Raw genomic sequence first — 26,548 nt, 5'->3', positions numbered from 1 at the left:
AACCATGTGTAGTTAACTAGTGATTATGATTGATTGATTGTTTTTTATGAGATAAGTTTAATGCTAGCTAACACCTTACCTTGGCTTCTACTGCATTCGTGTAACAGGCAGGCTCCTCGTGGAGTGCAATGTTAGAGCGTTGGACTAACTGTAAGGTTGCAAGATTGAATCCCCCGAGCTGACAAGGTAAAAATCTGTCGTTCTGCCCCTGAACAAGGCAGTTAACCCACCGTTCCTAGGCCATCATTGAAAATAAGAATGTGTTCTTAACTGACTTGCCTAGTTAAATAAATATTAAATAAAGGTGTAACATTTTTCTTTTTAATCGTCCAAATCGGTGTCCAAAAATACCGATTTCCGATTGTTATGAAAACTTGAAATCGGTCCTAATTAATCGGCCTTTCCGATTAATCGGTCGACCTCTAGTAATTATGATGAAACTATGATGGTGATACGATAGGGATTACAATTATCATCCTGAATATTAAGGCTGTACTCCATGTTACACACAGTCACTCAACCATGCAAATTGGCTGGGTTATTATTTATTTGGACATCACACATTATAGTCTTACTCTTATCCAGACATCGTACACACTCTTACTTAATACCATCCAATATCATGCACATCAACTTACTCAGGTTTACTACACACATAATATCTTGTCTCAATTTTCTAACATCTGTGGCATTGGCTCACAGGCAAACAGGCAAGGGAATAAAACAAATATTGCTAGAACCTATTTCTTGAATCCAAAATATCGGACATTTGAAAGCTTTTGACCGGCATAATACCTCTGATGGAAGTAACTTTACAAGCACTAATTATGGCAAATTTAGACTGAGAATAGTATCTAGTTATGGTAAAGAGTGAAATAAGTAAAGCCAGTTATAATTGTAACAGTTTAGCAGATTATAAAAAATAAGATCAGTCTTTACGGGGCTAAAAGAGAAGGAATATAACATATACTGTTTACAGGAAACTCACTCTACATCCTGATGAAGTTGTGTGGAAAAAGGAATGGGGTGGTGAAATCATTTTCTGTCGTGGACAAAGGAACTCAAAGGGTGTGACGATATTAATTAACAAATTTACATCTGAATGTTCAAAGGCACTTACATTTTTTTGTCTTGCCCATTCACCCTCTGAATGGCACACATAGACAATCTATGTCTCAATTGTCTAAAGGCTTAAAAATCCTTCTTTAACCTGTCTCCTCCCCTTCATCTACACTGATTTGAAGTGGATTTAACAAGTGACATGATATGCTTGCAAAAGTGATGCGTCATTATACAGGTGTGGGATGGTTTTGTCGAAACAGATGTGGTGGGGGAAAAAACGCTTAAGCCTCAGCCCAGATCAGCTCGGCTCTGCACTACTGGGAGTCTCAATGGTCGGAGGTAGACTGTTTGCTCAGCATATGGCAGGTTTATTTTTAGGTCTGAAACGTGACGGCAACTCCCAAGCCACAACGATACTGAAGAGCTTTACAGCTGCATACGATGCATGCATGGGTAAAAGAGTTGGAGAGAGAAAGAAAGAGGCGAGTTAAGGTGAGGCCAATATCCATTACCTTCTTATGTCCATAAAAAAGTGCTGATTACATGGAGGATGCTAACTGGCTGCAAGCCTCTAGTGCAGATAAGTTAATGTGGGTCCTTTATTGTAGGAACAGTATGTGACTTTTATTTTGATATGCTCTTCTGGAGGTTAACACATTTCTATGTCCTACTCACGTCGGCCATGGAGAAGGAGAGGGTGGTCCCGCAGTCCTTGGTAGCGGGCCGCATCGGTGGCACTGTATTATCCTCAAAGCGGGCAAAGAAGGTGTTTAGTTTGTCTGGAAGCAAGACTTAGGTGTCCGTGACGTGCCTGGTCTTTTCGTAGTCCGTAATTGCCTGTAGACCCTGCCACATTTCTCTTGTTTGATTGCCTTGCGGAGGAAATAGCTACACTGTTTATATTTGGCCATATTCCCAGTCATTCCATTCCATGGTTTTATGCGGTGGTTCGCACTTTCAGTTTGGCGTGAATGCTGCCATCTATCCACGGTTTCTGGTTACGGTAGGTGTAAATAGTCAGTGGGTACAACATCTCCAATGCACTTCCTTATAAACTCACTCACTGAATCGGCGTATAAATCAATGTTATTTTCTGAGGCTGCCCGGAACGTTTCCCAGTCCGTGTGATCAAAAAAATCTTGAAGCGTGAATTCCGATTGGTCAGACCAACGTTGAATAGTTCTTGTCACGGGAACATTCTGTTTGAGTTTCTGCCTGTAGGACGGTAGGAGCAAAATGGAGTCGTGGTCGGATTTCCCGAAGGGAGGGCGGGAGAATGCCAAGATTGTGCAAAGCTGTCATCAAGGCAAAGGGTGGCTACTTTGAAGAATCTCAAATATAAAATATATTTTGATTTGCTAAACACTTATTTGGTTACTACAGGATTTCATATGTGTTATTTCATAGTTTTGATGTCTTCACTATTATTCTACAATGTAGAATAAATAAAACCCTAGAATGAGTAGGTGTCAACTTTTGACTTGTACTGTACATATTAACCAATTGCTAATAATTTAACAATATTAAAATTTATTTTGATGTAAACCCAATCTAATTTTATTTTTAAATGCTATCTATTTCACTGGAACAGCAGTAGTACAGATAAAGAAATACCCTTGAATAAGTAGGTGTCCAAACTTTTGACTGGTACTGTATGTGAATTTTTCAACTAGTTAATAGGCTATTAATAAATCATATGTTGGATTCACGTCTCCAGAACCAAAGTTAAACAATAGGACTAAATCAAATCAAACTTTATTTGAAGTGTATTTAAAGTTTGATTTTGTCACGAATACCACCGAAGGTGGCTCCCCTTCCTGTTCGGGTGGTGCTCGGCGGTCGTCGGCGGCGGTCTACTAGCTGCCCCCGATCCCTTTTTCCTTTTCGTTTATTTCTGTCTAATTGTTTTCACCTGTTCCTTGTTGGGGTTTTGGGATGGGTGCTATTTATGTTCGTTTTGCCCGCTGGTGTTTGTGCGGGCTTGTTGGTTATTACGTTTGGTGATGTATCGTGTTTTGTTTTGGGTTTTCGCTGTCCAGTGTTTGTAACGAGGTTTGGGGTTTGTTTAGTGCCAGTGTTTTGGACATTCACCCATGTTTTGGACCTGTTACGGTTTGAAGGACATTAAAGCGTTTTCCCGTTCATTTCGCTCTCTGCATTTGACTCCTCACTCATTTCACTCACCCGCCGTTACAGATTTGATTTATTCCTATTCCTTAACTTAGATTTTTTTGTTGAGATGGAGACGTGATACAACATATCAATTATTAATTTGTAGACAAACTGGGATTAAAGCTGGAATAAGTCAGTGGCACAGATTTTTGGTATTTTGTTACGATCCCCATTAGTTGTTGCAAAAGCAGCAGCTATTTTTCCTGGGGTCCTTACAAAACATGAAACATGACATAATACAGAACATTAATAGACAAGAACAGCTCAAGGACAGAACACAATTCATCCACAACCGAACACAATTCAATATCCAGTTTTCCTACAAATTAGTAATTGATATTTAAACCAAAATTCTAAGTTAAAGAACAGGATTTAATCTAATCAAACTTTAAATGCACTTTAAATAAAGTTTGATTTGATTTTGTCCTATTCTTTAACTTAGAACTTTGGTTGAGATGGAGATGTGAATCCGATTTATTAATGATAAACTTGAAGATTTAAATTTGAAATCAACCAAAGTTTAAAAACCTAGGCCTACAGTTCCTTCAGAAATTATTCTTACACATTGATTTATTACACATTTTGTTCTTACAGCCTTAATTCAAAATGGATTCCAACATTTTTACATCTCACCCACCTACACACAATACCTCATAATGAACAAAGTGAAAACATGGTTTTAGATGTTTTTGCAAATTTATAGGAAGTTAAATACAGAAGTATCTAATTTACATAAGTATTCACATCCCTGAGTCAATACATTAGAATCACCTTTGGCAGTGATTACAGCTGTGAGTCTTTCTGGGTAAGTCTCTAAAAGCTTTGCATACCTGGATTGTACAATAGTTGCCAATTATTATTTTCAAAATTCTTCAAGCTCTGTCAAATTAGTTGTTGATCATTGCAACCATTCAAGTATTGTCATAGATTTTCAAGCAGATGTAAGTCAAAACTGTCACTCAGCCACTCAGGAACATTCAGTCTTCTTGGTAAGCAACTTCAGTGTAGATTTGGCCTTCTGGTTTAGGTTTAGCAGACTGAACCAAGTTTTCCTGTAGGATTTTGCCTGTGCTTAGCTCCATTCGGTTTATTTTTTATCCTAAAAAACACACCAGTCCTTAACGATTACAAGCATGCCCATAACAAGAGGCATCCACCACTATGCTTGAAAATATGGTACTCAGTAATGTGTTGTATTGGATTTACCCCAAACAACAATTTGTATTCAGGACAATTATCTCGATATAGGACTTGTTTTACTGTGGATATAGATACTTTTGTACCTGTTTCCTCCAGCATCTTCACAAGGTCCTTTGCTGTTGTTCTGGGATTGATATGCACTTTTCGCATCAAAGTACGTTCATCTCTAGGAGACAGAACGCTTCTCCTTCCTGAGCGGTATGACGGCTGCGTGGTCCCATGGTGTTTATACTTGTGTACTATTGTTTGTATAGATGAACGCTGCACCTTCAGGCATTTGGAAATTGCTCCCAAGGATGAACCAGACTTGTGGAGGTCTTGGCTGATTTCTTTTGATTTTTCCATGATGTCAAGCAGAGGCACTGAGTTTGAAGGTGGTACACCTCCAATTGACTCAAATTATGTCAATTAGCCTATCAGAAGCTTCTACAGCCATGACATCATTTTCTGGAATTTTGCAGGCTGTTTAAAGGCACAGTCAACTTAGTTTATGTAATCTTCTGACCCACTGAAATTGTGATACAGTGAAATAATCTGTCTGTAAACAATGGTTGGAAAAATGACTTGTCATGCACAAAGTAGATGTCCTAACCCACTTGCCAAAACTATAGTTTGTTAACAAGAAATTTGTGGAGTGGTTGAAAATCGAGTTTTAATAGCTCCATCCTAAGTGTATGTAAACTTCCGACTTCAACTGTAGCAGTGGCAACTCTGTCACACTGACTGAAATGTACATTTCATCCACCTCCCACTATTACTGTCATCTTTTAAGAAAAGTTTTATGGGAGCTGTTATGAAACAAGATGTTTAATAAATGAGTGGAGATACTAAAGCAGAGAGACAAGCTGTAAAAGTACTTACTGCCAAGCTTCCTAAAATATGGCTGTGCAGATGTGAGGAGTTGACACTGGTGTCCTAGAGTGAACTCTTTCCACTCCAAGTATTGAACCCAGACAGCATGATGGAGGAGCTTGTTTGCCATCTGAGCTAAAGCCTTGGTTTAGGTCTTGGAACTAGCACGAGCCTTCAGGTTTAAGACAAGTTTATTTACCATGCAAATGTAGTGCAATGAACCAATCATTTGTTACATTGTTGAGTAAGTCGTCCAGACTAGTTACGCATCACCTTCACTCATTCGTTGATCAATGTCCTTTTCATAACTTAAGTGGAGAGTCTACTTCAAAATACTTATTTACTCTTTAAAGTGTTAGGTTCTTATTTTTCAGAGTACATAACTCACGGACACTAGAGAAGCTTAACCAAGTTTAATTCTTCCCAAAGGGTCGACACAGCTGTATTCAGACAGCTGTATTCTCTCCAATCCTTACATCTTGTAGTTCCACAGGAAGAGGGTAACAGGATAATAAACCCTTCTTACTCCCTTCAGGGGATCTGACCTGACCTCCTGACCTCAACCCCTCCTTCACCTAATCCACCGATGTCCATCTGCTTCCTCTATAGCAATCCTTTGATCTCCTCCCGTCCACCCAACACATTTCAAAGCCATTTGTCTTTCTACAGAAAACCATTAACTTCTGACATAAAACCCAGTCTCTTTCACTCCTTATATTCTATGCTTCTGATCTATCCTTTAACCTGTCTAGGATGAGGGTGCCGCTAGCGGCACTCCCCCCCCCACCCCCACTGAAAAGGCAGAGCCGCGAAATTAAAAAAAAAAATATATTTTTAAATATTTAACTTTCACACATTAAAGTCCAATACAGCTAATGAAAGACACAGATCTTGTGAATCCAGCCAACATGTCCGATTTTTAAAATGTTTTACAGGGAAGACACAATATGTAAAGATGTACATCTATTACCTAAAAACACATTAGCATAATCCACCATCTTTTATTTGTCCACCAACACCAGTAGCTATCACCAATTCGGCTAAACTAAGATATTTATAGCCCCTAACCAAGAAAAGAACTCATCAGATGACAGTCTGATAACATATTTATGGTATGGGATAGGTTTTGTTAGAAAAAAGTGCATATTTCAGGTAGATGGCATAGGTTACAATTGCACCCACCGTCACAAATGGACTAGAATAACTACATAGAGCAACGTGTTTACCTACTTACTAATCATCAAACATTTCGTAAAAATACACAGCATACACTAATCGAAAGACACAGATCCTGTGAATACAGACAATATTTCAGATTTTCTAAGTGTCTTACAGCGAAAACACAATAAATCGTTATATTAGCATAGCACAGGTGCAAACATTACCCCAGCATTAATTCTAGCCAAAGTGAGCGATAACGTAAACATCGCCAAAATATATTATTTTTTCACTAACCTTCTCAGAATTCTTCAGATGACACCCCTGTAACATCACATTACAACATGCATATACAGTTTGTTCGAAAATGTGCATATTTAGCCACCAAAATCATGGTTAGACAATGTGAAATGTAGCCCAGCTGGTGAGAAAATGTCCGTGCGCCATATTAGACAGTGATCTACTCTTATACATAAATACTCATAAACGTGACTAAAAAATATAGGGTGGACATCGATTGATAGACAATTTAATTCTTAATACAATCGCGGAATTACATTTTTTAAATTATCCTTACTTTTCAATACAGTTTGCGCCAAGCGAAGCTACGTCAAAAAACATGGCGTCCTAAGCCACTAACATTTTTCGACAGAAACACGATTTATCATAATAAAAATGTCCTACTTTGAGCTGTTCTTCCATCAGTATCTTGGGCAAAGGATCCTTTCTTGGGTCTAATCGTCTTTTGGTGGAAAGCTGTCCTCTTGCCATGTGGAAATGCCAACTGCGTTCGGGATGAACTGGAAGCGTGCCCAGCGATTCACAGCGTTTCAGAAATAAATGTCCCAAAATCGCACTAAACGGATATAAATTGCTATAAAACGCTTTAAATGAACTACCTTATGATGTTTTTAACTCCTATAACGAGTCTTAACATGACCGGAGAAAGATTACTCCCAACACTAATGCTTGGAACAGGTGCGGGTCGGTGTCCTCCACGCGCGTGACGCACGAAGAAAAGAGTTGCTAGCTACAGGGTTTTTTAATTTATAGTGCCTGTGAACGCGCAATCGACCCCATTCAAATCGTCATCACGTAAAGGCATCCAGGGGAAGACGTAAGCAGTGTCCGTATACTCATAGCAATAACAGTGGCCTTTTAACTGACTCCAGATCAGGGGCCAAAATTTCTGAAATCTGACTCCATGTCAGGGAAATTGCTGTAGAATGGGTTCTGTTCCACTTAGAGACAAAATTTCAACTCCTATAGAAACTATAGACTGTTTTCTATCCAATAATAATAATAATAATATGCATATTGTACGATCAAGAATTTTGTGGGAAGCCGTTTCAAAAATTACACGATTAGCATAAATAGTGACAACAGCGCCCCCAGCCTCAACAGGTTAATATGTCAATGTTCAAAGTTTAGCCCGATTCCAACAAAAGCTAGAATCCTTAGTTGCTACATCCATTTTTGGACTTGTATATTAATGATATATACCCATTGATTATTGAAGAAAATAATTTACAAATGCCTCATGAGCTTATTTCAACTGTACCTGATCAGAACCCAAAATATATAAGCTTGTTTTACTCCATTGTTTGTAAACAACAAATGTAAACAACAGTGTATAACCTCATAACATGGTTAAAACTATGCATTTGATATCATGGATGGTCAGTCCTTGCACCCATAGCTCTGTCTATGAATTTGAGAGTGGTTCCATTTCTCCAGGCCCATCCCTTGACTTTTTGGGTGAAACGAGCAGGGAGACGATTTGTTATTGTTGCAGTTAAGGATTCTAGCTTTAATGTCACCCAAAGGCTTGTAGTGGAGACTGATTTCATCTTTCCATCAAAACTAATTTCTGTGTTGATCCTATAGTTGTAATAATAGAAACCTGGACCAATGTTCTCAAATGTTTGGCACTAAGCAAATTTCTTGGTCTTCTGAGTGAAAATTCTGCGACTTCCAGCGTGCGTTTACTATGAACACTGAGGCTGTATCCGCTTTAAGTTACAGTTTCAGACAGTTGTCATGTAGGCTACTGTGGCTATTTGATCATAATGTAGACCTACCAGTTTACCTACCTACCATTCTATAACATTTTACCTGGAAATAGCTGTTCTATTATTCAGCCTACAATACCAGCCAATGTTTGGCGTAAAATGTAGGCCTACATTGCATGAGACTAGGGAGGGCTTAACATTAACCTGTTTATCCACTTGTCCTTTAGACAAGGAGGTGACAAAATGTTTTGTTTGATTAAAAAAAAAAACTTTACAAAATAGTTATTATTCCCATACAATTACTACAGAGAATCAAGACAAATTATGCTATCCTCTGCCTATTGGCTACTTAGCTTATTCAAGAACCTTTCAAAATACAACACTTGTGGGGTAATGTTACCCCCATATACCCCAAACGGTCAGAAACAGACTCCATGAGGGTGGTATGAGGGCCCGACGTCCACAGGTGGGGGTTGTGCTTACAGCCCAACACCGTGCAGGACGTTTGGCATTTGCCAGAGAACACCAAGATTGGCAAATTCGCCACTGGCGCCCTGTGCTCTTCACAGATGAAAGCAGGTTCACACTGAGCACATGAGCACATGTGACAGACGTGACAGAGTCTGGAGACGCCGTGGAGAACGTTCTGCTGCCTGCAACATCCTCCAGCATGACCGGTTTGGCGATGGGTCAGTCATGGTGTGGGGTGGCATTTCTTTGTGGGGCCGCACAGCCCTCCATGTGCTCGCCAGAGGTAGCCTGACTGCCAGTAGGTACCGAGATGAGATCCTCAGACCCCTTGTGAGACCATGTGCTGACCCATGCACATTTGTGGCCTGCTGGAGGTCATTTTGCAGGGCTCTGGCAGTGCACCTCCTTGCACTAAGGCGGAGGTAGCGGTCCTGCTGCTGGGTTGTTGCCCTCCTACGGCCTCCTCCACGTCTCCTGATGTACTGGCCTGTCTCCTGGTAGCGCCTGCATGCTCTGGACACTACGCTGACAGACACAGCAAACCTTTTTGCCACAGTTCGCATTGATGTGCCATCCTGGATGAACTGCACTACCTGAGCCACTTGTGTGGGTTGTAGACTCCGTCTCATGCTACCACTAGAGTGAGAACACCGCCAGCATTCAAAAGTGACCAAAACATCAGCCAGGAAGCATAGGAACTGAGAAGTGGTCTGTGGTCGCCACCTGCAGAATCACTCCTGTTTTGGGGGGTGTCTTGCTAATTGCCTATAATTTCCACCTTTTGTCTATTCCATTTGCACAACAGCATGTGAAATTTATTGTCAATCAGTGTTGCTTCCTAAGTGGACAGTTTGATTTCACAGAAGTGTGATTGACTTGGAGTTACATTGTGTTGTTTATGTGTTCCCTTTATTCTTTTGAGCAGTGTATATTTTGATTTATTTTTACACTTTTTTGGTTACTACATGATTCCATATGTGTTATTTCATAGATTTTATGTGTTCACTAATATTCTGCAATGTAGAATAAATATAACCCTATAGAATGAATAGGTGTCAACTTTTGACTTGTACTGTACATATTAACCAATTGCTATTAATTTAACAATATTAACTTTTATTTTGATGTAAACCCAATCTCATTTTTGTTTTTATTTAAAAATGCTATCTAGTTCACTGGAACAACAATGAGTAGTTATAAACCACCCCATGTAAAATCACATTTTCTGCTTAACTGTGTCATCAGTTCATCCACGTAGACAAACTATACTATACTGTGTGCATAATCTCAGGTGGCTGAATAAAACAAGTAGCTACCTCTCTACAGAGAATAACTTTTTATCCAGTAGACATCCTCCAAACTCAGTATTGTGATGTTAAAACCCTGATATTTTATGGTACGATTATTAAACTCTGATAATGTCATGCTGCCCCTCACACGGTTGTCTTCAGTTTAAAGGGGCAGCCCATCCATTTATCATACCCTATATGCCTTTTCTTTTTGTCATCATCTGAACATGAAACCGTATATTAAGTAATCCTTTTAAGGCAATGATCTACTTAAATTCAGATTTCTGTGGTGGACCACCTGTTTTAAGTTATTTCAAACTGCCTATTCAATTCCTTGATATAAAAAGACATTGTCAGCATCCACTTTCAGTTTTTTTCTTCTACAGTATAAGATGGAAATGCATGTTTAATTAAAACCATAGAATTTGAATTACTAGAATGGACTTTCACATTCAAGTCAATGTTCTGTGATAGGTGTGCAGGCGGCCATATTGAGTTTACCCATGAGTGCACTGTCAAGTTGCCAGTCAGATTTATTTGATATGTTCTAGTAATTCTATATCTATGGTTATAACAGGCCATTAAATGGTAAATTGAGGAAGTGGAATAGAAACCATTTATCACCGCTGACACAAGTCATTGTTGATCTCACTGTTATAGGGGAAAGGGGAAAGGGCTGTTGCCATGGTGCTGAAGGAGCTTCCGGGTAAAAAGGCATCCTCCGAAGGAAACCCCCTCCTCACCGTGACAACCAAGGTGGGCATGACGACCACCAACAGGAAGCGGCAATCAATCACTTCCTGGTTTGGTATACTGTACATAACTGTTTTTTTTCCTTTCGATTTCTTTGCTTAGCAGACACTGCTAGCCAAAGTAACTCACATGGCTTAGAGTTCTGCACATACAGCCTGGTAGTGAACCAATTAAGGTTAAATGCAGTGCCAGTGGCAGTGTTTCTTGCAGTGGGGCACTGGGACTTGAAACAACTACCAACATATCACCAATGCTGTTCCTATTTACTTGGCTTGCTGCTGGCTGCATGTGAATGTATTTTGGCAAGCTGGAGCTAAAGCCGCATCGAGACCCTTTTTCAACAATCAAAAGTAAAAATAGAATGTCAAATCTGTTCTGCAGCTGCAACTTTCTATTTCTGCAAACAAACGGCTACATACACTCAAGGCCTTGTAAAAATATTGGAAGCGTCAATTTATATTACTGTTCTAAAACGATGCATGACATTTTCACATGTTCATTTTAAAACCATGAAATAACCTGGGGTGAAATTACTTATTTAAAAAAAAAATTAAACTCAACCACCCCCAGGGGCCTCCCGAGTGGCGCAGCAGTCTAAGTCACTGCATCGCATCGTAGGTGTCACTACAGACCCGGGAGACCCGTGAGGTAGGGAAACAATTGGCCCAGCGTCGTTAGGGGAGGGTTTGGCCGGCTGAGGTTTCCTTGTCCCATCGCGCTCCAGCGACTCCTGTGGCTGGCCGAGCGCCTGCACGCTGACTTCTGTCGCCAGTTGTATGGTGTTTCCTCCAACACATTGGTGCGGCTGGCTCCCGTGTTAAGCGCGCAGTGTGTCAACAAGCAGCGCGACTTGTCAGGGTCATGTTTCGGAGGACGCGTGGCTCACGACCTTATCCTCTACCGAGTCCGTACAGGAATCGCAGCGATGGGATAAGACTAAATACTAATTGGATATCACGAAATTGGGGAGAAAAAGGGGTAAAAGTACCTAAAAATATATATATACACTGCTCAAAAAAATAAAGGGAACACTTAAACAACACAATGTAACTCCAAGTCAATCACACTTCTGTGAAATCAAACTGTCCACTTAGGAAGCAACACTGATTGACAATAAATTTCACATGCTGTTGTGCTAATGGAATAGACAACAGGTGGAAATTATAGGCAATTAGCAAGACACCCCCAATAAAGGAGTGGTTCTGCAGGTGTTGACCACAGACCACTTCTCAGTTCCTATGCTTCCTGGCTGATGTTTTGGTCACTTTTGAATGCTGGCGGTGCTTTCACTCTAGTGGTAGCATGAGACGGAGTCTACAACCCACACAAGTGGCTCAGGTAGTGCAGCTCATCCAGGATGGCACATCAATGCGAGCTGTGGCAAGAAGGTTTGCTGTGTCTGTCAGCGTAGTGTCCAGAGCATGGAGGCGCTACCAGGAGACAGGCCAGTACATCAGGAGACGTGGAGGAGGCCGTAGGAGGGCAACAACCCAGCAGCAGGACCGCTACCTCCGCCTTTGTGCAAGGAGGAGCAGGAGGAGCACTGCCAGAGCCCTGCAAAATGACCTCCAGCAGGCCACAAATGTGCATGTGTCTGCTCAAACGGTCAGAAACAGACTCCATGAGGGTGGTATGAGGGCCCGACGTCCACAGGTGGGGGTTGTGCTTACAGCCCAACACTGTGCAGGACGTTTGGCATTTGCCAGAGAACACCAAGATTGGCAAATTCGCCACTGGCGCCCTGTGCTCTTCACAGATGAAAGCAGGTTCACACTGAGCACATGTGACAGACGTGACAGAGTCTGGATACGCCATGGAGAACGTTCTGCTGCCTGCAACATCCTCCAGCATGACCGGTTTGGCGGTGGGTCAGTCATGGTGTGGGGTGGCATTTTTTGGCGGGGCCGCACAGGCCTCCATGTGCCTGCCAGAGGTAGCCTGACTGCCATTAGGTACCGAGATGAGATCCTCAGACCCCTTGTGAGACCATATGCTGGTGCGGTTGGCCCTGGGTTCCTCCTAATGCAAGACAATGCTAGACCTCATGTGGCTGGAGTGTGTCAGCAGTTCCTGCAAGAGGAAGGCATTGATGCTATGGACTGGCCCGCCCGTTCCCCAGACCTGAATCCAATTGAGCACATCTGGGACATCATGTCTCGCTCCATCCACCAACGCCACGTTGCACCACAGACTGTCCAGGAGTTGGCGGATGCTTTAGTCCAGGTCTGGGAGGAGATCCCTCAGGAGACCATCCGCCACCTCATCAGGAGCATGCCAAGTCATTGTAGGGAGGCCATACAGGCACGTGGAGGCCACACACACTACTGAGCCTCCTTTTGACTTGTTTTAAGGACATTACATCAAAGTTGGATCAGCCTGTAGTGTGGTTTTCCACTTTAATTTTGAGTGTGACTCCAAATCCAGACCTCCATGGGTTGATAAATTTGATTTCCATTGATAATTTTTGTGTGATTTTGTTGTCAGCACATTCAACTATGTAAAGAAAAAAGTATTTAATAAGAATATTTCATTCATTCAGATCTAGGATGTGCTATTTTAGTGTTCCCTTTATTTTTTTGAGCAGTGTATATATATGTATGCATGCAGACAATGATTTCAACAGTTTATTTCAAAATGAGAAACTTAGATGCTGCTTAGCTTTTCTTTTCTGCTCCAATCCAAGCAATCTTGTTTTTGTTGGTTATGATTTTGTGTGTGAAGTGTGCTTTAATGCAACATTTGATTTGTGAATATGCTCTATTTGCAAAACTGATCTCCTAGTTATCCCATGCAGTAATACTATATTTGTTACCCCAGAAATGGATATTTAATTTTTTTCTATTTTGGCTCATCAATATATTCTACTATGCAATGAAACAGGCTTTTGGTGGTTAGTAGCTTGTTTTATTTAAAGGCCGATGGTAGAAATGTATGAGCTTGTTGCCCTCCAGTAACGGTCTCGAAGCACACTGAATACACTGTGTTTTAGTGGTCACAGCGATGAGTATGTGTTTGTTGTTTCGCCCCTTACATTTCCCTTAGTGCTACAGTATATTTTCCTTATTATGACTCCTTGACATATGTATAACCTATATACAAGTAATTGCCAAAACAAATAATAACTTCTGGCGGCTCTGTTATGGTGTGCATTTTCCTGGTTTTTAGGTCCACTCAACCCCTTAGAGGGCAAGGTAAACGGCAATAAATGCGCCGCCTTTCTGAGTGATCACCTTCAGCCTATGGTGAATCATTTCTATGCTGATTCTAGTGGTATCTTCCAGGATGCCAATGCCCCCATTCGCAGGGCACGAGTGGTCATTGAATGGTTTTATGAGCATGAAAACAATGTTACCCGTATGTCATGGTCATCTGTCACCAGATCTCAACCCAATTGAACACTTACGGGAGATTCTGGAGCGGTGCCTGAGACGGTGTTTTACACCACCATCAACAAAATTATGAAATTCCTCATGGAAGAATGACGTGACACTTCTACCATACAACCGCTCCTTAACCAACTAGCTGACTGATCAGACCAAAACAAGATGAAGCTCAACCCAACAATGTGCAAAGTCGCGTACGCCTGTTTCAGCCACAATCCTGACCCACCTCTGCCATTATCCAAGCCAATCTAAAATGGAACACGCACATGTCTGACATTACCAACAAAGGTGATGATGAACTATCTTCGCCACTTAAACTTCCCTGTTTTGTCCGTCCAGTGCTGGTCTATGGTCTATCCTTGGCATGTAGGTTTCTCACTTATGGGTGGCACACATTGCGATATGTGCGAGGGGAATAGGCTGGGTATATGCAAGTTAAATACTGTAGTATTACTATAGTTAAACTGTTGTGTTTTTGCGGTCATTACTATAATATTAAGTAGTGTTTTTTTGCAGCTATTACTGTAGTGTTTAGTATAGTCACAGAAAAACAGCCATTTTTCCAGCCAAAGAGAGGAGTCACAAAAATCTGAAATAGAGATAAAATGTATCACTAACCTTTGATGATCTTCATCAGAGGACACTCATAGGACTTCATGTTACACAATACATGTATGTTTTGTTCGATAAAGTTCATATTAATATAAAAACATCACAGTATACATTGGCACGTTATGTTCAGTAGTTCCAAAAACAGCCGGTGATTTTGCAGAGAGCCACATCAATTTACAGAAATACTCATTATAAATGTTGATGAAAATTTGTTGATGTTGATGAAAAGTGTTATACATGGAACTTTAGATACACTTCTCCTTAATGCAACCGCTGTGTCAGATTTCAAAAAAGCTTTATGGAAAAAGCAGACCATGCAATAATCTGAGTACGGCCCTCAGAGCCCAAACAAGCCAAAAAGATATCCGCCATATTGTGCTGTGAACAGAAGTCATAACATTATAAATATTCACTTACCTTTGATGATCTTCATCAGAATGCACTCCCAGGAATCCCAGTTCCACAATAAATGTTGGTTTTGTTCGGTAATGTCCGTCATTTATGTCCAAAAAGCTCCTTTTGTTAGCGCGTTTGGTAAACAAATCCAAACTCATGAAGCTCGTTCACTAGGCGCAGATGAAAAGTCAAAGTTCCGTTACAGTCCGTAAAAACATGTCAAACAAAGTGTAGAATCAATCTTTAGGATGTTTTTAACATACATCTTCAATAATGTTCCAACCGGAGAATTCCTTTGTCTTCAGAAATGCAATGGAACTCAAGCTAACTCTCACATGAACGCGCATGGTCAGCTCGTGGCACTCTGGGAGAGACCTTACTCAATCCCCTCTCATTCGACCCCCCTCCACAGTAGAAGCATCAAACAAGGTTCTAAAGACTGTTTACATCTAGTGGAAGCCTTAGGAAGTGCAGCATGATCAATATCCCACTGTATCTTCAATAGCGAATGATTTGAAAAACGACCAACCTCAGATTTCCCACTTCCTGGTTGGATTTTTTCTCAGGTTTTTACCTGCCATATGAGTTCTGTTATACTCACAGAACTCATTCAAACCGTTTTAGAAACCTCAGAGTGTTTTCTATCCAAATATACTAATAATATACATATATTAGCAACTGGGACTGAGTAGCAGGCAGTTTACTCTGGGCACCTTATTCATCTAAGCTACTCAATACTGCCCCCAGCCATAAGAAGTTAATTGAATTGTTTCGCTCCACAGTTATTCAAGATGATTAGTAAGCCAGCTAAAATGGTTTACAATAGTTAGCAATCACTTCTCCACCTATTTTGCTAGCTACAGTGTGCCTGCCGTGTCAATGTATCCAAAACTGACGTGCTGTTTCCAGTTTTGTTTACATTTGACAATTTTGACACTCATCCATGTGTATCCACTTTCCTAGCACATTGAGTAGATTCCATAGTTGTCCTCATTGAAAAGCATTGAATTGATTGAATTTAAATGGAATTAACCCCGACCCTGGTGATGTACTGTCTCCGGCCATTCACATTGGAATTGACTTCAAAGCCTATACATCTCATGTAATGTGGATTAGGATTTCTAAAGCAGAGCAGATTTGGGGACTAGAACACATCGTCTGTGATACTGGCAATGTTTACAGCCAGGGATTAGGCCATGGTTAAGCTTTAGAAGTAGGACGATTACTCCTCTGTGATTTGATAATAGATCCCTTCAGTTTTTCCACATTTTTTAATGTTTCTAAAATGAATTAAATAGTTTTTCTTCCCTCGTCAATCTCCACACAATACCCTATAAAGACAAAGCAAAAACAGGTTTTTAAAAAATGATAGAATATCACATTTCCGTAAGTATTCAGACCCTTTACTTAATACTTTGTTGAAGCACCTTCGGTAATGATTACAGCCTCGAGTCTTTTTGGATATGACACTACAAGCGTGGCACACTTGTATTTGGGGAGTTTCTCCCATTCTTCTCTTTAGATCCTCTCAAGCTCTGTCAGGTTGGATGGGGAGCGTCGATGCACAGCTATTTTAAGGTTTCTATAGAGATGTTAGATCGGGTTCAAGTCCAGGCACTGGCTGGGTGCTTAAAGGACGTTCAGAGACTTGTACCGAAGCCACTCCTGCATTGTCTTGGCTGTGGGCCTAGCGTTGTTGTCCTGTTGGAAGGTGAACCTTCGCTCCAGTCTGAGGTCCTGAGTGCTCTGGAGCAGGTTTTCATCAAGGATCTCTCTGTACTTTGCTCCGTTCATCTTTCCCTCGATCCTGACTAGTCTCCCAGTCCCTGCCGCTGAAAAATCCTCACAGCATGATTCTGCCGCCACCATGCTTCACCGAGGGGATGGTATTGGCCAGATGATGAGCGGTGCTTGGTTTCCTCTAGATGTGACACTTGGCATTCAGGTCAAAGAGTTCAGTCTTAGTTTCTTCAGACCAGAGAATCTTGTTTCTCATGGTCGGAGTGTCCTTTAGGTACCTTTTGGCAAACTCCAAGTGGGGTGTCACGTCTTTTACTGAGGAGTTGCTTCCGTCCGAACACTGTACCATAAAGATCTGATTGTTGGAGTGCTGCATCGATGGTTGTCCTTCTGGAAGGTTCTCCCATCTCCACAGAGGAACTCTGCAGCTCTGTCAGAGTTACCATTGGGTTCTTGGTCACCTCACTCCCTTCTCCCCGATTGCTCAGTTTGGCCGGGCGGCCAGCTCTAGGAAGTCTTGGTGGTTCCAAACTACTTCCATTTAAAAATGTCAGAGGCCACTGTGTTCTTGGGAACCTTCAATACTGCAGAAATGTTATGGTACCCTGCCCCATATCTGTGCCTCGACATATTCCTGTCTTGGAGCTCTACGGACAATTCCTTCAATCTCATGGCTTGGTTTTTGCTATGACATGCACTGTCAACTGTAGGACCTTGTATAGACAGGTGTGTGCCTTTCCAAATCATGTCCAATCAATTGAATTTACCACAGGTCGACTCTATCTTTCTCATCACTCAATGCATAGGTTTACCTCCACTGTATTCACATCCTGCCATACCTTTGTCTGTACATTATGCCTTGAATCTATTCTACCGTGCCCAGAAACCTGCTCCTTTTACTCTCTGTTCCGAATGTGCTAGACGACCAGTTCTTATAGCCTTTAGCCGTACCCTTATCCTACTCCTCCTCTGTTCCTCTGGTGATGTAGAGGTCAATCCAGGCCCTGCAGTGCCTAGCCCCACTCCCATTCCCCAGGCGTCCTCATTTGTTGACTTCTGTAACCGTAAAAGCCTTGGTTTCATGCATGTTAACTTTAGATGCCTCCTCCCTAGGTTTGTTTTATTCACTGGTACAACCTCAAATCCGTAAACACGGGCACCCTCATAGATATCATCCTAACCAACCTGCCCTCCAAATACACCTCTTCTGTCTTCAACCAGGTTCTCAGCGATCACTGCCTCATTGCCTGTGTCCGTAATGGGTCTGCCTTCAAACGACCACCCCTCATCACTGTCAAACGCTCCCTAAAACACTTCAGCGAGCAGGCCTTTCTAATCGACCTGGCCCGGGTATCCTGGAAGGATATTGACCTCATTCCGTCAGTAGAGGATGCTTAGTTATTCTTTAAAAGTGCTTTCCTCACCATCTTAAATAAGCATGCCCCATTCAAAAAATGTAGAACCATGAACAGTTATAGACCTTGGTTCACTCCAGACCTGACTGCTCTTGAGAAGCACAAAAACATCCTGTGGCGTACTGCATTAGCATCGAATAGCCACCGCGATATGCAACTTTTCAGGGAAGTTAGGAACCAATATACACAGGCAGTTAGGAAAGCAAAGGCTAGCTTTTGCAAACAGAAATTTGCATCCTGTAGCACAAACTCCCATAAAGTTCTGGGACACTGTAAAGTCCATGGAGAATAAGAGCACCTCCTCCCAACTGAGGCTAGGATACACTGTCACTACCGATAAATCCCTGGTAATTGAGATTTTCAATAAGCATTTTAGTATTGCTGGCCATGATTTCCACCTGGCTACCCCTACCCCGGTCAACAGCCCTGCACCCCCCACAACAACTTGCCCAAGCCTCCCCCATTTCTCCTTCACCCAAATCCAGATAGCCGATGTTCTGAAAGAGCTGCAAAATCTGGACCCCTACAAATCAGCCGGGCTAGACAATCTGGACCCTCTCAGTCTAAAATTATGTGCCGAAATTATTGCAACCCCTTTTACTAGCCTCTTCAACCTCTCTTTCGTATTGTCTGAGATCCCCAAAGATTGAAGAGGGGGGATGACCGCGGCAGCTTTCCAAAGGGGGAGACACTCTAGACCCAAACTGCTACAGACCTATATCTATCCTACCCTGTCTTTCTAAGGTCTTCGAAAGCTAAGTTAACAAACAGATCACCGACCATTTCAAATCCCACCGTACCTTCTCCGCTATGCAATCTGGTTTCCGAGCTGGTCATGGGTGAACCTCAGACACGCTCAAGGTCCTAAATGATATCATAACCGCCATCGATAAGAGACAATACTGTGCAGCTGTATTCATCGAGCTGGCCAAGGCTTTCGACTCTGTCAATCACCACATTCTTATCGGCAGACTCAACAGCCTTGGTTTCTCAAATGACTGCCTCGCCTGGTTCACCAACTACTTCTCAGACAGAGTTCAGTGTGTCAAATCGGAGGGCCTGTTGTCCGGATCTCTGGCAGTCTCTATGGGGGTGCCACAGGGTTCAATCCTAGGGCCGACTCTTTTCTCTGTATACATCAATGATGTCGCTCTTGCTGCTGGTGATTCTCTGATCCACCTCTACGCAGACGACACCATTCTGTATACTTCTGGCTCTTCTTTGGACACTGTGTTAACTAACCTCGAGACGAGCTTCAATGCCATACAACTCTCCTTCCGTGGCCTCCAATTGCTCTTAAATGCAAGTAAAACGTAATGCTCTTCAACCGATCGCTGCCCGCACCTGCCCGCCCGTCCTGCATCACTACTCTGGACGGTTCTGACTAAGAATATGTGGACAACTACAAATACCTAGGTGTCTGGTTAGACTGTAAACTCTCCTTCCAGACTTAAATTAAGCATCTCCAATCCAAAATTAAATCTAGAACCGGCTTCCTATTTCACAACAAAGCATCCTTCACTCATGCCGCTAAACATACCCTCGTGAAACTGACTATCCTACCGATCCTTGACTTCGGCAATGTCATTTACAAAATAGCCTCCAACACTCTACTCAGCAAATTGGATGCAGTCTATCACAGTGCCGTCCGTTTTGTCACCAAAGCCCCATATACTACCCACCACTGCGACCTGTATGCTCTCGTTGGCTGGCCCTCGCTTCATATTCGTCGCCAAACCCACTGGCTCCAGGTCATCTATAAGTCTCTGCTAGGTAAAGCCCTGCCTTATCTCAGCTCACTGGTCACCATAGCTGCACCCAACCGTAGAACGCGCACCAGCAGGTATATTTCACTGGTCACCCCCAAAGCCAATTCCTACTTTAGCCGCCTTTCCTTCCAGTTCTCTGCTGCCAATGACTGGAACGAACTGCAAAAATCACTGAAGCTGGAGACTCATATCTCCCTCACTAGCTTTAAGCTCCAGCTGTCAGAGCAGTTTACAGATCACTGCACCTGTACATAGCCCATCTGTAAATTGCCCATCCAACTACCTCATCCCCATATTTATTTTGCTCCTTTGCACCACAGTATCTCTACTTGCACACTCATCTTCTGCACATCTATCACTCCAGTGTTTAATTGCTGTATTGTAATTATTTTGCCACTATGGCCTATTTATTGCCTTACCTCCCTTATCCTACCTCATTTGCACACACTGTATATAGACTTTCTATTGTATTATTGACTGTATGTTTGTTTATTCCATGTGTAACTCTGTGCTGTTGTTTGTGTCGCACTGCTTTGCTTTATCTTGGCCAGGTCGCAGTTGTAAATTAGATCTTGTTCTCAACTAGCCTACCTGGTTAAATGAAGGTGACATTAAAAAATAACAGTCATTCCAAATTGTCTTTCTCATTCCTAATTAAAGGGGTTGTAATGTCTGAGTCATTCGAGTCTACCTGACAGAGACAGTTATGACTCTAGGTCACACTCAGACCCTCTCTCATTTTCCTTCCCAAATAGACATGGGCGAACATCCATAGTGCACATGGGCATGTATGTCCTCGCCGAACATAATCCGCACGGACAAACACACGCATAGTGGTTTAATGGTGGATGGTGTCTATGGTAGAGGAAGCGGTGTGAGAATGAGAGAGAAAACATAGCAAATAACATATGTCATTTGTCACGTTTTATGATTTTGTGTTTTGAAGAACTGTTTCTCAACTCGTATGGTCAAGGGATTTTGGCAGCTGTTTCATTATGTGTCGTATGCTTGGTTTCACCATCGCTCCTCTTTTGGTTCTGCTTCATCAAAATCACTTATTCTCCTCATCCTCAACATGTTTTGCTTAGCTGTGATCCGATTCATCTCAATCCCTATGAATTCGGGCATAAACTTGAAGTGTTCCATATCCAGTTGATAGTAATCAGTTTCTAAATTGACTCTTAGATTGAAATGGACCGTAGCCCCCCCTCAAGTTTGCCTTCCGTTACTGTATCTAACCTAAGAGTGTTATACATAAACAAAATAGGGCATCAACTGTTAACCAGGGATATTCACCGACATAAAAAAGACAACCTTGGTGTGCCACATCAAATCGGTTTGTGGGCTGGATTTGGCTCACAAGCCACGAGTTGCAGACTCCTACTATGGACTATCCTTCTCCTGCAGCATTTTTCTTTTTTTGTTTTCTGTTTTCCTCACTGCGTCTCTCCTCCCCAGCTGGTCGGTGAGCAGCAAGAGAGCCGCCCGCTGCTGAGCCCCTCCATCGACGACTTCCTGTCGGAGAGCCGCATCGATGGCCCTGTGGTCCGACCGGTCACCTCCAACACAGCAGGTAGCCCTCTCTCATTACCCACAACTCATTAATGCCCTCATCTGCTCCTCTCCTCTCGTTGTCTCTCAGCCAGTCCCAATTTGTTCCCTGCCCCACCCTCCCCCTAGGCAAGTGTTTCCCATAGCTCTCCTTAAGGGCCCCCAGCCAGTTACACTTGAATTATTCCAGTACAAGCACACCTAGATCAATGGCAAAGGTTCATAAAGATGCCAGAATTCAGATATGACGTCATTGTTTTAGGACTATGCACAGAGTTTTTAAACAACGGCACATGACATGGTTCAATATACAAATAAATCGCAAAAATGTTCCAATTGGCAGGCATCTCAAAGCTGCCCCACACACAATACCCCATAATGTCGAATTTGAATCGTTTTTTTTCCCACATACAAAATGTACAACTGAAATGTCGTTAGTCAGTAAGTATTCAACCTCTTTGTTAACTTCTACGGGATTGGTGCCCCCCCCCCCCCCCCATATCGTTGCATCAGGTCCTGAGCTACAGGCAGTTAGATTTGGGTATGTCATTTTAGGCGAAAATTGAAAAAAAGGGTCCGATCCTTAAATGAAGGCAAGGCTAATTAAGTTCAGGAGAAAAAATGTGCTTAACAACTCACATAATACGTTGCATGGACTCATTCTGTGTGCAATAATAGTGTTTAACGTGATTTTTGAATGACTACCTCATCTCTCTACCCCATACATACAATTATCTGTAAAGTCCCTCAGTCGAGTAGTGAATTGAAAACTCAGATTCAGCCACAAAGACCTGGGAGGTTTTCCAATTCCTCGCAAAGAAGGGCACCTATTGGTAGATGGCAATAAAAGAAAAGCAGACTTTGAATATCCCTTTGATCATGGTGAAGTTATTAATTGCATGTTGGATGGTGTATCAATAATACACACAGTCACTACAAAGATACAGGTGTCCTTCCTTACTCCGTTGCCGGAGAAGAAGGAAACCGCTCAGGTATTTCATCATGAGGCCAATGGTGACTTTTTAAAACAGTTACAGAGTTCAATGGCTGTGATAGGAGAAAACTGATCAACATTGTAGTTACGCCACAATACTAATCCAGATGACAGAGTGAAAAGAAGGAAGCTTGTACAGAAAACATGCGTCCTGCTATTTTTTTAAAATCCTTATTATACCAGGTAAGTTGACTGGGAACACATTCTCATTTACAGCAACGACCTGGGGAATAGTTACAGTGGAGAGGAGGGTGGATGAATGAGCCAATTGAAAGCTGGGGATGATGGTATGGGGAATTTAGCCAGGACACCGGGGTTAAAACCCCGACTCTTACGATAAGTGCCATGGGATCTTTAGTGACCACAGAGAGTTAGGACACCTGTTTAACGAAAGACGACACCCTACAGAAGGCAATGTCGCCAATCACTGCCCTGGGGTATTGGGATCTTTTTTTTTTAGACCAGAGGAAAGAGTGACTCATACTGGCCCTCCAACACCACTTCCAGCAGCATCTGGTCTCCCATCCTTGGACCAACCAGATCCAATGTAGTTAGTTGAACGTCTACAGACTAACACTCTAGTAACCCTCTGTAGATATGCATTGGGACCAAAAAAGTGAAAGTTAATATGCTTTAACCACCCAACACATCCAAATGTGCAACTTTTGTTGGAATTACCACTGGAGCACATGGGGAAATAAATCAAGAGGGAAAACAAACAATCTCTATCTAAACTTGTCTTTCCTAGTCGGTGATGAAGAAACGCATCAGAGGCATAATGTTAAAATCAATATTTTAAATAGTAAAAATCACAATTGTCAATCAACATCTTTGGCCTAATGGCTAAAGGCTGTCACACCCTGATCTGTTTCACCTGTCTTTGTGTTTGTCTTCACCCCCCTCCAGGTGTCGCCCATCTTCCTCATTATCCCCAGTGTATTTATACCTGTGTTCTGTTTGTTGCCAGTTTGTCCTCTCTTGTCAGGTCTTACCAGCGTGTTTTCCAGTCTCCCTGCTTTCTCAAGTTCTGTTCCCTAGTTTCCCCGGTTCTGACCATTCTGCCTGCCTGCCATTCTGTACCTGCCTGACTCTGACCCGTTTACGAACCTCTGCCTGTCCCCGAGTCTGCCTGCTGTTCTGTACCTTATTGACTCTGACCTGTCTTTTGCCTGGCCTCTGTTTGGGTCAATAAACCTCTGTGACTAGCTGTCTGCATCTGGGTCTTCTCCTGAGTGCTGATAGTACGAACTGGCCCTGACTGACCCAGCACTCAGACCAGCTCCACAATGCTGTCTCCCTGCAAGGAGCCACCATTGGAAGACACAAGGAGTTACTGCAATGTCTTATGGAGAGACTCCATACCCTGGTAGAACACCATGACCAGGCGTTTGATACATTGCTGGAGCAATTCTGCAGATTCCCTACTGGGAAACGGATTACACCAGTAATCTCGCAGCCTACCCCAGTGTCCCGAGAACCCCGCTTACCTCCTCCGGAGCACTACGCTGGAGATTCTGGAACCTGCCAGACTTTTCTCTCCCAGTGCTCCCTCACTTTTTGAGTTGCAGTCTTCTTCGTTCCCCTCGAACCGCTCGAGGATAGCGTACATCATAACGCTGATGTCCGGGAGGACGCATGCCTGGGCTGTGACGGTGTTGGAGCAACTGTCCGCCGTCTGCCTCAGTCTGGTGGAAGTTCGGAAGGTGTTTGATTGTCTGTTGTCCGGGAGAGAGGCTGCTCCAGCTACGTCAAGACTCCCGTAGTGTGGCAGACTATGCGGTGGATTTTGCACATTTGCGGCTGAGAGTGCCTCGAACCCGGAAGCATTGTTCGACATGTTCCTTCACAAATTATCGGAGGTGATCAAAGATGAGCTTGCAGCCCGGGAGCTGCCCATGGACCTTGACTACCTCATAGCCTGACCATCCAGATCGATGAGCGGCTTCAAGAACGTAGGAGGGAGAGGGAAACTGTGCCTTGTCGCCTTCGTTCACCCTCGATTCCCACCTCGTCTCCGAAGAACCCGATGTCACCCGAGTTCTCTCGGCATCACCTAGGGCTGCCGACTCGCCTCCTTCGGAATCCATGAACCTGGGCAGGGCTAGATGGACTCCGGCTGAGCTCTTATGCCGACTCCACACCCAGAGCTGTCTATATTGTGGAGCTACGGGACATTTCGTAGATACCTTCCCACTAAAAACCCAGGCTCATCAAGAACGGAAGAGTACACTAGTGGGCCATACAGAAAACTTTTGCTCTCCCCTTACTCGCACCCCTTTCCATGCTATCCTGCTGTGGGGGAACAAGTAAAAGTCCCTCCGACTCTGGGGCCGATGAGAGTTTTTTGGGGCGCTATCCTGGCGTCCAAGCTGGACATCACCACTCAGCCCCTCTCCATTCCCATGGACATTAGAGTGCTGGACGGACGCTCTGTAGGCCTGGTCACTCACAATACCACTCCCATCAACCTACGAGTGTCAGGGAACCACAGTGAGGCAATCCAATTTATGCTTATTAAGTTTCCTCGGGTTCCCATCCCTATGACTGTGGGATCGACCTTCTCCCAGGCACCACACTGCCCCAGGGATGACTGTAATCTGTCGGGTCTGTAGACGAAGGTTATGGAGACCGACATCGAGGACTTTTTAGCTGCAGGGTCTATCCGTCCTATTGTTTCCTTTGCCGGCGCAGGGCTCTTCTTTGTGGAGAAGGACAAACCCCTGCGCCCATGCATCGACTACCCGGGCCTCAATGACATCACGGTGAAGAACCTCTAACTGTTACCCCTCATCGCCTCGGCCTTTGAGCAGCTCCAGGGGCCACTGTTTTCTCCATTTTGGACCTGCGGAACGCCTACCATTTGGTGCGTTTACGGGAAGGGGACGACTGGAAGACTGCCTTCAACATGACCAGCGGCCACTAAGAATACCTGGTCATTGCATTTGGACTTACCAACGCCCCTGCTGTGTTCAAGGCCCTGGTTAATGACGTTGTCCACGACATGTTGAGCTGGTTTGTTTTCTTCTACCTTGATGACATCCTCGTCTCCCACTCAGCCCAAGAACATGTGCTCCACATCCAATAGGTCCTCCAGGGCCTCCTGGAAAACCAGCTTTTTGTGAAAGCGGAGAAATGCGAATTCCATCGCCCCACCATCCCCTTCCTTGGTTACATCATTGCTGCAGGGAATGTACAGATGGATCCCGGGAAGGTGAGAGCGGTGGTGGATTGGCCCCAGCCTACGTCCAGAGTGCAGCTGCAATGTTTCCTGGAATTCACAGCTTTAGCCGGGGTTACAGCACCCTGGTTTCCCCCGTCTGCACTCACCTTTCCCAAGGTTCCGTTCACATGGTCCCCAGCTGCTGACCGGGCGATCCGGGACTTCAAGCACCACGTCACCACTGCTCCCATATTGATTCATCCTGACCCATCCTGTCAGTTCGTGGTGGAGGCCGATGCTTCGAATGTCGGAGTGGGGACTGTCCTGTCCCAGTGTTCTGCCCTGGACCTCAAGTTAAATCCCTGCGTCTTCTCACATCACCTCAACGCCACAGAGAGGAACTACAATGTGGGGAATCGTGGGCTTATCGCGGTGAAGAAGGGTGTTGGAGGAGTGGAGACACCGGTGTGTGGGGGTGGAACCTTCGTTCATTGTGTGGACAGACGACAGCAACCTGGAATATCTCCCCACCGCCAAGCGTCTCATTCCAGGCAAGCTA

At 43.3% G+C, this 26,548-nt stretch overlaps 1 protein-coding gene across 2 annotated transcripts in view; it reads left to right on the top strand.

The window, feature by feature from the left end:
• The window catches only part of pex5lb (peroxisomal biogenesis factor 5-like b), a 146,779-nt gene that overhangs the window by 39,515 nt on the left and 80,716 nt on the right, over positions 1 to 26,548 (top strand). The window contains exons 2-3 of one of the 2 annotated variants that reach the window (XM_055867632.1): positions 10,877 to 10,972; positions 21,743 to 21,857. In XM_055867632.1, the coding sequence (XP_055723607.1) occupies positions 10,877 to 10,972; positions 21,743 to 21,857 (211 nt within the window). The remainder of the gene's footprint in view (positions 1 to 10,876; positions 10,973 to 21,742; positions 21,858 to 26,548) is intronic. The other variant, XM_055867633.1, reaches the window with a different exon arrangement.

Source organism: Salvelinus fontinalis, chromosome 17 (genome assembly GCF_029448725.1).
Source record: "Salvelinus fontinalis isolate EN_2023a chromosome 17, ASM2944872v1, whole genome shotgun sequence".
In the NCBI taxonomy this organism is placed as follows: domain Eukaryota; kingdom Metazoa; phylum Chordata; class Actinopteri; order Salmoniformes; family Salmonidae; genus Salvelinus; species Salvelinus fontinalis.
The sequence above is the reverse complement of the archived record's forward strand: the minus strand, read 5'-3'. Positions and strand labels throughout refer to the sequence as shown.